Genomic DNA, 14,383 nt, shown 5'->3' on the forward strand with positions numbered 1-14,383 from the left:
ACTCTGGATCTCTCTCCTGGTTCTTGCTCTCTCCTTGCTTTCGGTCTCCCTCTCCTCTCTTTCCCGCTCCCTCTCCCTCTCCCACTCCTGCACTCTCTCCTCCCTCCCTCTCCTACTCCGGATCTCTCTCCTCACTCTCGCTGTCTCCTTGCTTTCACTCTCCCTCTCCTCCCTTTCCCACTCCCACTCCCTCTCCCTCTCCTCCCTCTCCCACTCCTGCACTCTCTCCTCCCTCCCTCTCATACTCTGGATCTCTCTCCTCGCTCTCTCGCTCTCCTCGCTCTCCCTTTCCTCCCTTTCCCAATCCTGCTCCCACTCCCTCTCCTGCTCCTGTTCCCTCTCCTCCCTCTCCCATTCCCAATTTCATTCCTCCCTCTTCTCGCTTTCCCACTCCTGCTCTCCCACCTTCTCCTCCCTCTCCCTCTCTTCCCTCTCCCTCTCCCCACTGTCCCTTTCCCCCTCCATCTAGCGATTCAAAAGGAAATCCAAACATTGCAGTTTCTGTCTAATAAAAATCTATATAGCCTTTGCACTAGGAATTGGCACAGAAGCTTTTATTTATACTTGACATTCCATAAGTGGGTTGATTAAACCTCCATATGTTGAGATTTGCTTCCAGCATTAGAAAGGGAATGTGCAAGTTCCATAGCTTGGGAATCTGGACAAATTCCAGAACCCAGTTCTGAGACACAAAAATGCTGGGGGTGGGATTTAAACTCTGAGGGGAAAATGGACAAGGAAGAATCGTGTTGAGCCTGCGCCATAACAAGCAGCAATCATAGAGACCTGTTCATTTTGCCTGCACCTGAGAGATCAAGAATCATATTGAACAAACACGCATAGGATAAAGGTGCAATAGATGCTTGGGAGGCACCGAAGCCTGGGCTGTAGACAAAGCAGGCCTTTATCCAGGAGCGTTTAAGAGCTGGAGCTCCGTCTCTGCAGAAGTTCACCCAGTGCTGAATGTACAAGTCTGCAGCACCCACGTTTGCTTTCTTCCCAGACATTTAGATCTCCTTTCCCCATGAAGGGATATGTGTGCTTGTTTGTGTGTGTAGTGCTCAGAGGGGTTTGTGTGCCTGTTTGTGTGTGCAGTGCTCAGAGGTGTTTGTGTGTGTATGCCTGTTTGTGTGTGCAGTGCTCAGAGGTGTGTTCATGCGCCTGCTCATGTGTGCAGTGCTCAGAAGTGTGTGCGCACACCTGTTTGTGTGTGCAGTGCTCAGAGATGTGTGCGTGCACCTGTTGGTGTGTGCAGTGCTCAGAGGTGTGTGCGTGCGTGGAGGGGGGGGCTATGTAATGTTACCCCTGTCGTCACTGTGAGTAATTAAATGGCTGCCACGTATTGGCTCCAGATTCCTGGACTGTCAGTAGAAATCTCTGGCCAAGCCAGTGCGGAGCCAGAGGGCGAATGGAGCCCGAGGGGCTCTAAGTGAAGCCAAGTCCTGCAACTCCAGGCGTTCTTTTGTGTCTCCGAGGAAAGGCCCTTCGGCTTTCCCAAGGAGCCCAAACACACACACACAACAGGCAGGACACGTGCAGCTGGAGCTGGGAATGGCACCCATTCCCGTCCAATTCCAGGGAGTGTGTAGGAAGCCGAGGATGCAAAGGGGCGGCGGTGCCCTGCGGTACCCTACGGCAGCCTGCCTGCTGCCCAGGTCTGGCTACCGAGGCTTCTGCCACCGGCGCCGCCCAGTGGAAGGGTCGCCCGCTCCTCGGCGGCAGGCATTCCGGGCACTGGCCGGCGAGGCGGCCCCGGGAGCAGGGGGGGCAGGCCGGCCGGCCCGGTCCGTGCCGCGGCCGCCGGCTGCGCTCCTCGAGGGGTGGCGCGGATGGCGCGCCCCTGCCAGCGCGCCCTGACCCCGCCAGGCGGCGCCGAGCGCCCGTCGGGGCTGCGGTTCGGCACGACGCCCATTGGCCCCGGCTGGCGTGGCGCGGCCGGCCGGCTGCTGGGCGCTGCTGTCCGCGGTGCTGAACGCGGGTCGGCGTGCCGCTGTCCGCGGTGCTGATCACATGACGCTCGGCGGCGGCTGAAGCGCGGGGCTGGCGGCAGCGGGCGCGGCGGCGGCGGCGGAGCGATGAGGAGGCGCCAGCCGGCCTGAGCGCCGCGGCGGCGGGCATGCGAGAGGCAGGGCGGCGCGGGGGGCGCCCGGCTGCGGCGGCGCGGCGGCGCGGGATGCGGCAGCTGCTCCTCGGGCTGTGAGCGCGGCCCCGCCGGCCCCTCCGCCCGGCCCGGCCCGGCGCCATGCAGAAGGGGATGCGGCTGAACGACGGGCACGCCGTCTACCTGGGGCTGCTGGCCAAGAAGGACGGCGCCCGGCGCGGCTACCTGAGCAAGCGGAGCTCGGACAACACCAAATGGCACCCCAAGTGGTTCGCCCTGCTGCAGAACATGCTCTTCTACTTCGAGAGCGACTCCAGCTCCAGGCCGGCCGGCCTCTACCTGCTCGAGGGCTGCGTGTGCGACCGGGCGCCCTCGCCCAAGCCCAAGGACCCCCTCGAGAAGCAGGTGGGGCGGGCGGCCGCGGGGGGCAGAGGCGGCCGTCAGGGGGCAGCTGGGGCTCCCGCCGCTCTTCGCGATCTCTCTCCGGCTGCCTCTTTCTGCACGGACCGGGAGGGGCGCGGGGACCACCCAAGCGCCTGGCTGCTGCGGGTGATGCCCGCGGTGGGATTTCTGTCTTTGCTTGTGGCAACCCTCGTTGCTTTCTTTCCCCTCTAGAGGCACAGGAAGCCCCCCTCCCCCGTCCCCAGCTTTCCGAGTTCTGCAGCCACGGCAGCCCCCACCCCACTCACCCCTATTTCTGGATCTAGCACTAGATCATGCGGATCCAGCAGAAGGATCCTCTTTTCAGCGCCTCTCCCCACCCTTCCCAAAGAACCTGCTCAGGCCAATAAATGAATTAAACTGAGCAGGAGATTTTGGGGGGCTTGTTGCTACATTAGGGGTAATCAGCCGTATTAATTAGGTGGCTGGTTGGAACACAACAGCGCCCCCAGTGGAGAAACATTGGAGGCTTCTGCAGCAACCTGCCCTCCTTCCCTACAACTTGATAGCTGCACAGGAGGTGACGTTTATGTTGACCCAGGTGGGCACTTTTGCACTCAATCCCAGAACCTTCTGTGGAAAATCCAAAGCCACTGGGGATGCATTTGAGAAGGCCTACAGAGCTTTGGGAGATGAACTGACACCTTGGCAGGGCCCAGGAGCAATGATTTGATTGTAGCGATGAGGGATGTGATCCTTTAGTGACCTGGTAGGTTTTTAAATACAGAGAGGCCTCCTTAGAGTAATGCAAGGACAGCATTGCTTGCTGTCGAACTAGTGGACTCTGCTTCCTGGAGAGGGTACAGAAGAGCATTGCCCAGTCTTCCACAGGGTGATTGCTGACCCTGCTTGGACTACAGCCGGGATTTTCAAGTACAAGGGCAGGTTTTTCCAGAGAGGTGCTTCTGCCTGATCCAGTTGTTGTGTTGCGTGTAAAACAGTAAAGAGTCCAGTAGCCCCTTTAAGACTAACCCACTTTATTGTAGCATACGCTTTCGAGAGCCACAGCTCTCTTCATCAGATGCATCTTAAAGGTGCTACTGGACTCTTTACTATTTTGCTACTACAGACTAACACGGCTAACTGCTCTGGATCTGTGTTGTGCGTGCATCCAGTTTTGCAGCTGCTATCAGTTTTATTAATGCCTAGGCTGGCATTTCAAAAGCGGTTTTTGAGGCACCTTCTTGTGCAATTCTTCAGTCACAGAGAACTCTCCCTTCACTTGCATTTTTAGCAGTATTATTCAGCATTCATTGAGTTTTCACAGCATTTCCCATAAATCGCACGCCATTTCTCAGTAAACTGCCTCTGTCCTGTAAAGGGCCTCTCCCTATCGGTCCAGAGAATGGCCCCAAGACGTGTGATGCTGGACCTGAGCCGTGCCAGTCCTGGGCCAATATGCCAGGTGCTCTGGAGGGAGAGTGTGGTACAGTGTTAACAAATATTGCGGAATGGGAGGCTGAGATTTTAGGTGTTTGGTTTGCCACAAAAAGAGTTTGGACCCCTTGTGGTTTTCTTGAGGAAGAGGTTGGGCCTCTCTTCTCAAACTTCTCCAATGGGATTCCTAACAATCTTGCTTTTCCTGGGTGGCTGCTGTGTGGATAGCCTTTGCTTTGTTGACCGTGAAGCCGCGCAGCGTCTGGAGCCAGAGGATTTTTACGAGTAAATGATAGGCAGAAATCTTGCTCTTTTGTGGGCCTGATGAAGACCCATATCAGAGCGGTTGGTGGAAGAGAGCATGGCTCAGTGATTGAAGAACATGTGATTCATGCGAAGAAGCACATCTAGCTTGCCAGATAGTCAGTGGTGGTCGAGAAGTCCTTCTCTTCCTGAGACCCTGGAAGCTGTCAGTCAAACTGAACAAAACTGAAGATGATAGACCAATCTGCAAATGGCAGTTAGTGATGTGTGTGTGTGAGATTCCAGAGTGTGTGATTGAGGCTGGATTGAGGTTCTGGAACTTATTGGCCATCCTTCTGTCATCCATGGGTACCTGAATCCTGGCTGACCTCTATCAGTTGAACGTGCTGGAGGAAAGAGCCTTAGCCTACAGCATCTCTTCCTCAGCTAGCCTGAGAGGTGGATTAGCATTCAGAAATATCTTTTGCCTGTTTCTGATTAATGTGGCTGCTCATCTAAGTTAACTGCCTTCAGTCACATCTAATGGAGCCCCAACAAGTGATGTGTTTATTGTTGCAGTCATATTTTTTAAAAAAGTATTTAAAATATGCCCTGACCTGGATAGCCCAGGTGAGCCTGATCTTCTCAGATCTCAGAAGCTAAGCAGGGTCAGCCTTGGTTGGTTAGTTATTGGATGGGAGGCCTCCAACAAAGACCAGGGTTGCAGAGGCAGGCAACCTCTGTTAGTCTCTTGCCATGAAAACCCCAACCGGGGGTTGCCGTAAGTCAGCTATGACTTGAGGGTGCTCTCCGCCATTTAAGATATAGTTTGTTGCTGAATCTCCTAGAAAGATGGATAAGCTTGGAATTGGCTGTGGGCATTCAGAAGGGAACTCAGAGTAGCATTACATTTTTGTCAAGACAGGAGGCCTTGGATATTAATTCATGCATTTCATATCCAGATCTGTGAGAAGATAAAATGTTCTGGTGCTTCAAACAAAAAAAAATGCCTTCTGGTTGTATTTTGTTCAGATTTTACCACCACCACCCTCTTAACCTGAAATGAGAAATGTTCAGTGTGATGCTCTAACTTCTAGCAGACCAGTTATGTGAACAAGGAAGTGTTTTCCCCCTCCCTCTTTGAGCATGAGCAGCAGCACAGATCTCCACGGAGGATTTGAGACTGCTTGACTGCAGGCATACCTGTCATTCCCACAGCAGTGCTAAGCTGCTGATATAAAAGCGCGTGCGCACTGAGAAGCATATGAGAGCAGTTAACCCTCCAGGCCCCCAGAGGAGAAGGAATGCTGCATGCAGCAAAGGGGGAGGAATAGATGAGGGTTCCAGCCCCCATCCCAAATGTGCCAATAAGAGATTTTTTACTTGATTATCATTCTGCAAAAACTCCTTTAGCCAACCAAAAGGCCCATTTTCATTGTTTTGAAGAAAAAGGACTCGTTTTTGTCCCAAGCATTCATTGTCAGAAAAAAGTGACCTTTTGTATTTTCAAAGGAGTTAGCTGTGTTAGTCTGTAGTTGCAAAACAGTGAAGAGTCCAGTAGCACCTTTAAGACTATCCAACTTTACTGTAGCATAAGCTTTCAAGAACCACAACTCTCTTCATCAGATGCTCTGATGAAGACAGCTGTGGTTCTCGAAAGCTTATGCTACAATAAAGTTAGTTAGTCTTAAAGGTGCTGCTGGTCTCGTTACTTTTATATTTTCTTTCATAAAGCCTGGGCTATGGAACTTTCCCTAAGACAGTAACAAACATCTAAGTCGCTTGTACCGACATGATGGGAAGTCTTGTTCAAGACCTGGCTGCCCAGAAGTGTCCTTTCATCGGTAACTTCCACCCAGCCCAGTCTGCTTGATTTGTTTGTGGTTCTTAGTCTTTGAGGAAAAGCAATAATTGCTTTCCACCAGAATGCAGAATGTATATATGATCTTTGGAGGCTGTGTATAAAATTGATCACTGGAGCAGCGTAATATGAGGGAGGTAGAGAAGCAGGCAAAGGGCCTGGAAGGAGAAGAGCTTTAGATGTCTTTACCCAGCTGTAGCGCAGTGGTTAAGTGGTTTGGCTGCGAATCAGCACTCTGCTGGTTCGAATCCCACTATTGCTATGAGCTCAGTAGGTGGCCTTGGGCAAGCCCCTCCTCTCAGCCCCAACTCCCCAGCTGCATTGTGGGGATAATAATAACACTAACTTGTTCACTGCTCTGGGCAAGGCACTAATCTGTCTAGAAGAGCGGTATATAAGCACAGTGATGATGATGATGATGATGTCAGAGGAGGCTTGGGAGGACCAGATTACAAGGTGTCATTGTACTCTGTGCAGCTTGCAAGCTAAGGAGACTCCAAGAGAGCAGGGAAGACGTGTGGTGACTGGCCAGAGCAGGTTTGGGAGGCCAATGAAAAGCTGCAAAGGAACATTTTGGTTGACACCTGACTCTATGGACCTTAGAGGGGCGAGTGCACAGTGTGCTGTTGTAGAGTGTGTGCTCTTGTACCTGAAGCCCTGTGGAGCCCTCCTCGCCTCCTTTGACTTGAAAGGGCGTCATGCAGCAAACTGGTTCCAGTGACTGGCCAGATCTCTAGAGTAGACAACTGGCCGCTCTTCTGACTAGCAGGGGGCTGATCTGTTTTACAGACAATGTGCCCCTTTGGGGCTTCCCTGTGCTTTGTTGGGGGATCAGCATAAGCCAAGCAAGGCATACAGTGGATGGTTCTCTCCAGGACTGGCGATGTACAAAATGCTGCGCACACAGAAGCGCCTCCCCCCTCTGCCCCAGAGCGCCATCTCCGGAGCTCCCACTGGCCCTGGGCCTCCCAGTGCTCTGTGTGTATGTGTGCATGCTGTGCTTCCTTGGTTCCCTTTCTTGCTGGGTTCTGCACGTGGGTAGCAACAGTATGGTGACAGGGGAGCGTCCTTGGAGCTATTGCCTCGGTGGTCTGCTTCCCTTGATGGAGCACTGTTGGCACCCTGCCCGATGATTGGGGAGTTTTGGGGGACTCTGGTGCAATTGCCATGCCCTCTGCACCTTGGAATAGGGTCTCTTTTGTACCTATTTGCCTGCTGCTGAGCAAACAGAGGCAGTGCCAGCGCCTGGGGCTGACAACAGGGTGGCTACTTCCTACTGTGCATTGTCTCAAAAATTATTCCTTTCAAGCTGCCTTCTTAGGGAATGGAGAGGGGAAGAGAGACAGGGTCACAGTAGCTTCTCACTGCAGGAAATAAAGGAGCTTGGCGGGGGGGGGGCATGGACAAGTTTGTATGAAAAAACAGCCAAAGGGTTAAGCAGCTCCTCTTGACCCAGCCTTTACCTGTCCTTGTGTGGCTTTGAAAGAAAGCTGCTCGTTTTATGAAAAACAGCTGCTGTAGCACAGTGGTGAAGTGGTTCGGCTGTGAATCAGCACTCTACTGGTTCGAATCCCACTGCTGCCATGAGCTCAGTGGGTGGCCTTGGGGAAGCCACTCCTCTCCGCTCCAGCTCCCCAGCTGCCTTGTAGGGATAATAATATCACTAAATTGTTGACCACTCTAGATGGGGCACTAATCTGTCTAGAAGAGTGGTATATAAGCGCTGTTGTTGTTGTTGTTGTTGTTGTTGTTGTTGTTGTTGTTGTTGTTGTTGTTGTTACTGTTGAAGAGCTGTGGTGGGCTGCTGGCTTATCCTGAGTTGTGGCACAGCTTAGAGGCAGCACCGGAGACTAAGGAGAACATGACTTCTTTATGGGAATGTTTCCAATGACACCAGAGTTGTAGCAGGTGTAAAATAATACTGGGTGCTGTAGCACAGCGGTTAAGTGGTTTGGCTGCGTATCAGCACTCTACAGGTTCGAATCCCACTACTGCTATGAGCTCAGTAGGTGGCCTTGGGCAAGCCACGCCTCTCAGCCCCAGCTCCCCAGCTGGATTGTGGGGATAATAATAACACAAACTTGTTCACCACTCTGAGTGGAGCACTAATCTGTCTAGAAGAGTGGCATATAAGCACAGTTGTTGTTGTTGTTGTTGTTGTTGTTGTTGTTGTTGTGATGATGATGATGATGGGTAGGGGATAGGCTGGGGAAGTTTAGGATGCCAACGAAGCCCCACTCCCCCCACCCAAATGTGTGCCAAATGCTGCCTAATTCTATACAGGCATTGGGGTTATACCAGTATAGTGCTGGCATTGGCACCAGTATATCTTCAGCTATGTTGGCATCTCTCTGAGTTACGCTGGCATCACAGCCACAGGGTTTAGCCAGTATTATTTCTCCCATTCGGAGAAAGGGCTTAGAATTGCACCGTTAAACAACTATCTACACAAGGCCTCCGGGGTGTTTTGGACTCCCCACTGAGCCTGGCAGCGTAATTACAGTTGTTGGTACACAGGCACCTGGTGAAAAGGGAGAAAGGCATCTTGGGGCATTCTGGCCTGGGGATCAAACTGGGTGTGTTCCAGCTTTCCTAGGCTGCCGTGTGCAAGCCCCTGCGTCTCTGCATCTTTCTGGCTGGTTTGCCATCCCTACCAGCATTGCATTCCACGTAGCAAGGGAAATAAATGGCTGTTGGGATGGGGGGAAGGGGCAACAGGGCCTAGCCTAGTGGCTGCTTGGGAAAACGAATGGCCAGCAGGACGTCTTCCCTGCTTCTCCATGGCTTTGAAGAGTGCCATCCTGTATCTGCTGGTCCCAGCCACTGCCAGAAATCAATTTAACTGAGAACAGAGGCCAGAGGGACAATGGATGGGTGGAGCGACCTGTCTCCTTATTTATTTTCCAAGTTATTCAATTCAGGCTCTGGCCTTAGAGAACATTGCTTGTTTCCTAGGAGACTGAAGGAAAGGAGAGCAAGTGAACCGCACCAAAAAAAAAAAACCATTCTGCTGGGCTAGAAACCTCCTTGATGAAAATTAACACAAATGCAGTAAATGCCAAGGGAAGCTAAAAATAGCTTGCGAGCTGAGCCCCTTTCTGCTTCTGTCTGTGTCCGCCTGCAGTTCTGCATGTACAAATGCTCACAGGCCTGTAATTCCCTGGATCCCTTCTGGACCCCTTTTAAAAAAAGATCATGACATTTGACACTCTCCAGGTCTCCCAGAGGCCAATTTGGGCGATGTTACATATATGGTTAGTGAGTCAACCATTTCATATTTGGTGTCAGGGATGAACGGAGGAGTCCTGCTTGGAGCACGAGGATGCCGCGATCATGGGCCCCACGGAGGTCAAAGCCTTCCAGACCCTATAGTCTGTGGGTCCTCTGTCTTCCAGGGGCCATCGGAGGATATACCTCCCTCTGGGAGGCCAGAAGCCCGGGTGGGCCCTGCCATGAGCAGAAACCACATCAAAGACTGGGACAGCTGAGGAACCCACCCAGGAGAGGCAGCAGTTTTGCTAAGGACCCCCTCTTCAGTCACCCCAGAACCTCATGAGTAGAGGTGGTGGAAAGCCCAGGGGGAGATTTAAGTCTGACAGCAGAGTGCATGGCTAGCCACCCAGGGCCTACGCTATGAGGCCTCACCTTGAGTCTTTACAGCCCTGCTGTGAGTGCTTGCAGACATCAGGCCGGAGCTATAACTGTAGGCAGGGGTCATTTTGTAGAAAAAGAGCTGGAGGAACTCATTAGCATAACTCATTAGCATATGCCACACCCCTTGACAGCACCAGAAGTGTGTCATTGGCATAACTGGTTTGCACATGCCACACCCCCTGACCTCACCTATCCTGGCTGTTTTGGACCCAATTCTGGCCACTCAGGGCTGAAATTGGGCCCAAAATGGCAAAAAGGGGCTGAAAATGGCCAAAAAGGGGCCCAAAACGGTCAAGATCGGGCCGCTGCTGATTGGGAGAGTGACCCACCACCCGTCAGAGGCCCAATCTGGGCCGTTTCGGCCCCAATCCAGGCTGAAGCGGGCCCAAAATGGCCGAGAGTCAGGTGGGCGGGGCCACCTGTCATGTGACCTCTTTGGGGATCTGCTGGAACTGCATTCCTGCACGTTCCCCCTCGAAATGAGCCCTGACTGTAGGCACTCCCTCCTATTATTAGCCTCAATTCAACCATGGTGTTGTGGGAGCAACCGTTCCGATAGTGCTCGCTAGGCCTTCCTTGACTGTGCTTGTGCGACTGCCCACCCCTTGGTGCAAACGGAGCTTTTGTGTTCCTTAAGAACCCTTAGATTTATGTTGTCTGAACCTTCAGACTTTCTTGTCTCTGTTTTCCTAGTAGTTGTACAGTGCAATCCTAAGTAGAGTTACTCCAGTCTAAGCCCATTGATGTCAAAGGGCTTAGACTGGGTTAACTTAGAACTTCAACTCAAATTTGATCCAGTTCTTCAGACACCCTTCCCAAAAACAGCACCTCTAAAGTAACGAAAGTAGCAGAGTTTGATATTAGCGCATTGGAAATAAGTAGATAGACTTCTGTGGTTTTAGCTCTAGAAAAAGACTTTTTACTACACATCAGGGAAAAGAGTACATTTGGTAAGAAAATGTACTAACTAGCTACATCTTGATGGCTGGAGAGAAAGACTGAGATAGACTTAGAACTGAAACTGAACTGAACAAAGAGCAATAAAACCTTAGTATATGTTGCTAGTTAACTGCCCTCCAATAAACTGGATCATCCAACAGACAATCCTAGATTCCTTCATTCAGACTAAAAACTCCCCTTTCTATGGTGGGAACATTACTCAAGGCCTAAGTGGTCCTATGCTAACTAGCTATCTGACTAAACAGAATAACAATTTAACTTTTTCATGACTGAACGTAGGACGCTTGCAAAATCGACAGTACCTCTAGCATGGGTACGGGCCCCGCAGTCTTTCCACTGTGGATACAGAGGCAAAGGATTCATTAAGTTTTTCTGTCAATCTTTTCAATCTAGTCTTTTCAATCCTTGGTCATCCAAAGGCCTGAATGCTTCACTCGCTGATATATTTGAAGAAATGCTTATAATTTGTCGTGATGTTTTTTAGCCATCTGCTCCTCAAGTTCTCTTTTTGCTCACCTCATTATCAACTTACATTTGTTTTGCCAGGACTTGGTTCCTTTCTGTTTACATCAAACATGGAAACGTTCCACTATTTAAAAGAAACATTTTTGCCTTTTATGGCTTCCTTGACTTGAGTCATTAATGACGCATGGAGCCGTGATTCTAGGCTTTCCTGATTTGAGGCGTGCATTCTATCTGGGTCTCAGTTAGTATAGTTTTAATAGTTTCCAAGGTATCCTGGGTCCTGACCTGAGTCCAGGTGAATCTGATCTCATCGGATTTCATTGGGTTAGTAATCGGACGGGAGGCCTCCAAGGAAGACAAGGGCTGCAAAGGAAAACCACCTGTTACTCTTTTGCCATGAAAACCCCACTAGGGGTTGCCTTACGTATTATGTAAGCAAGCACCGAGTCATTACTGACCCATGGGGGGACGTCGCATCATGACGTTTTCTTGGCAGACTTTTGTTACAGGGTGGTTTGCCATTGCCTTCCCCAGGAAGGCCCAGGAAACTGGGTACTCATTTTAGCAACCTTGGAAGGATGGAAGGCTGAGTCAACCTTGAGCAGGCTATTTGAACCTGGCTTCCACCAGGATCAAACTCAGGTCGTGAGCAGAGCTTGGGCTGCAGTACTGCAGCTTACCACTCTGCGCCATGGGGTACCTACTTGCCTTACATATTACCTGTTGCTTTAAATAGGTACTCATATGTACTACCTGTGCTTCATGCTGTCTAATGTCAGTCCTAGAATTGCTTATGTTCTGTTTCAGCATTTCTTTAGCTCTGTATTGGATTCTTGCTAATGCTGTCTTTGTAAACTTGTATTTGTTTACCCTATGGCATCATTTATGGAAATGTCCTTGACATTATATGGAAATATCCTTGATATTGTATAGAAATACTGATTGTACTAATCTCACACTACGTAATCCACCTTGAGTCTCTGTGAGACTGGAGGACTATAAATGATACAAACAAACAAACAAACACTGATTTGAGGGTAGGATTTCATTTGCCTTGACCTGGATAGCCCAAGAGAATCTAATCTTGTCAGATGTCAGAAGCTAAGCAGGGTCGGCCTTGGTTAGTAATTGGATGGGAGACCTCCAGTGAAGACCAGGGTTGTAGAGGCAGGCAATGGCAAACCCCCTCTGTTAGTCTCCTACCATGAAAACCCCACCAGGGGTCGATGTAAGTCAGCTATGACTTGACAGCACTCTCCACCACCGCCGCCAGGTATCCTGGAGAGATTTGACTCTTAATTCTTCCTTTTGACTTACCTCATTTGTGCAAAGTTCCTATTTTGAAACCAAAATTGATTGTTTTGGCCACTGAGGGCAACTTTGGCCAATACCACTGTTCCCAGCAGGTGCAACAAAATTTACATCTCACACCAGGTCTTGAGCCCCACTCCTAACTAAGTCCAGAGTCGCTGCATTTGCACGACAACTTGTCACAATGAAGTTTGTAAAGTTGGCATGAAATGAGCGCAATCAGTGTGAGAGTACTCAGACTCCTCGTATCACAACGTTCTCCTCTTTGGTCACTTCCCTTGTTTCCCTCTCCATCTTGAGATCTGCCACATGGTTTTCATTAGGAGTGGGTGGGTGATACTGCACTCTTGCTTTTAAGTAATCCCTAGGGCCAGATAGCTTCACCCATAGTGATTATGTGGGGGAATTTCTTCCCCTGATGTTTTCCAGCTTATTTAACTCTGGTAGTGGAGAGTGCCCTCAAGTCATATCAGACTTATGGAGACCCCTAGTGGGGTTTTCATGGCAAGAGACTACCAGAGGTGCCTGGCCATTGCCTGTCTCTGCAACCCTGGTCTTCCTTGGAGGTCTCCCATCCAGTTACTAACCAAGGCCAACCCTGCTTAGCTTCATGAGATCTGATGAGATCAGGCTCTCCTGGGCTATCCAGGTCAGGGCTATTTAACTCTATGCTGGATTTATTATGGATTTAATACTCCAACATGCCCCTGCCTGTTCTGCCAACAGAACTCACACCCAGGGATAGTTTTTCTCCCTTTCACCAGGTTTCTGAAACGCCCACTAAATTTATCCAGCTGTCTGAGCACAGAAGAGATTCCCTGCAGAAAGGGCTCGTGTGGTTTCCCCATTGCTGGAGCAGCTGCAGATAAAGTACAGCGGCACTGAGATTTCCCCAGAGCAGGTTCCACTGCAGTTCCCCCAGCAGCAGCCCTCCTGGCCACCAGGGCTTTTCATTTTAAAGAAGTTGACACTCGAATATTGTGATTTCGATATAACAATATGCCACTATTTGTACCAAGTTGTGTGAATGCCCAACTTTCAGTTTTTTAAAAAAAAGACTCTAGCCCCTTCTGTTGTGGAGTTATACCTTTCCCCTTATATCTCTGCAAAGGCATGGGCCAGAGGCTTACTTATTTTTTTAAAAAAAATAAAAGCTGGGACTTCAGAGGATCGGTAACACACAGTGGCACAATCTTATATTGATATAAAAATACTCTAGTGCTGATTTTAAAAAAAAAATCCTCCTGGATGTAAGGGGAAGGAAATGGCCACAAAGTTAGAGGAAATGGCTGCCATGTGGGCAGGAAAATCCTCATTTCCTCTCCGCACAGTAGCTCTCCAGGCTTTACTGCAATCTTTCCAAAACTTTGGAATAAACCAGGATTGAGAAAGATTATAAAAAAAACTGGGGAAATGCCAGGAGGTGCATAGTAGCATGGGAAAGCAGAGAAAAACATCTATGTCCCTGCAGCATTAAACCTGGAGCACATAACCTGTGTAGAGATAGCAAAAAGCACCTGTAGGCAGGCCAAATGGTATGAGTTCAAGGTGCTAGTGGCTGAAGACATGAAGGTACCTGAGACCCAATCGGACCCTTGGTCCATCAAGGTCAGTGTTGTCTGCTCAGGCTGGCAACAGCTCTCCAGTCTCTCAGGCAGAGGTCTTTCCTTTTAGGTGAAGATGCCAGGACTGAATCTGGGACCTTTTATGTGCAAAGCAGGTGCTCCAGTGGAGAGTTCAGTAGAGCGCCCTGGTCTTGCATCCTCTGTACCCACATGGCCGCATGCTAGGCTGAGGGAGGGGGGAGGGAGTGACTGCTGACTTCATTGGCCATATAACATCTGGCCAGAGGCTGGGTCCAAAGGTAGAGAGCCAGAGAGGTGTTTGAAGTTGCTGACTCTGGCCTGGCTCCAAAACATTTCAACTCCAAGTTGGTCTGTGCTTCTACTACGTGCCTCAGAAATGCTCGG

At 50.3% G+C, this 14,383-nt stretch overlaps 1 protein-coding gene across 2 annotated transcripts in view; it reads left to right on the forward strand.

Annotated features, from left to right (window-relative positions):
- Positions 1–2,242: 2,242 nt before the first annotated feature.
- Positions 2,243–14,383, forward strand: part of RASGRF1 (Ras protein specific guanine nucleotide releasing factor 1) — a 63,034-nt gene continuing 50,893 nt past the window's right edge. For both annotated transcript variants that reach the window (XM_055002872.1, XM_055002873.1), the window contains exon 1: positions 2,243–2,506. In XM_055002872.1, the coding sequence (XP_054858847.1) occupies positions 2,243–2,506 (264 nt within the window). The remainder of the gene's footprint in view (positions 2,507–14,383) is intronic.

Source organism: Eublepharis macularius, chromosome 18 (genome assembly GCF_028583425.1).
Source record: "Eublepharis macularius isolate TG4126 chromosome 18, MPM_Emac_v1.0, whole genome shotgun sequence".
Lineage (NCBI taxonomy): Eukaryota > Metazoa > Chordata > Lepidosauria > Squamata > Eublepharidae > Eublepharis > Eublepharis macularius.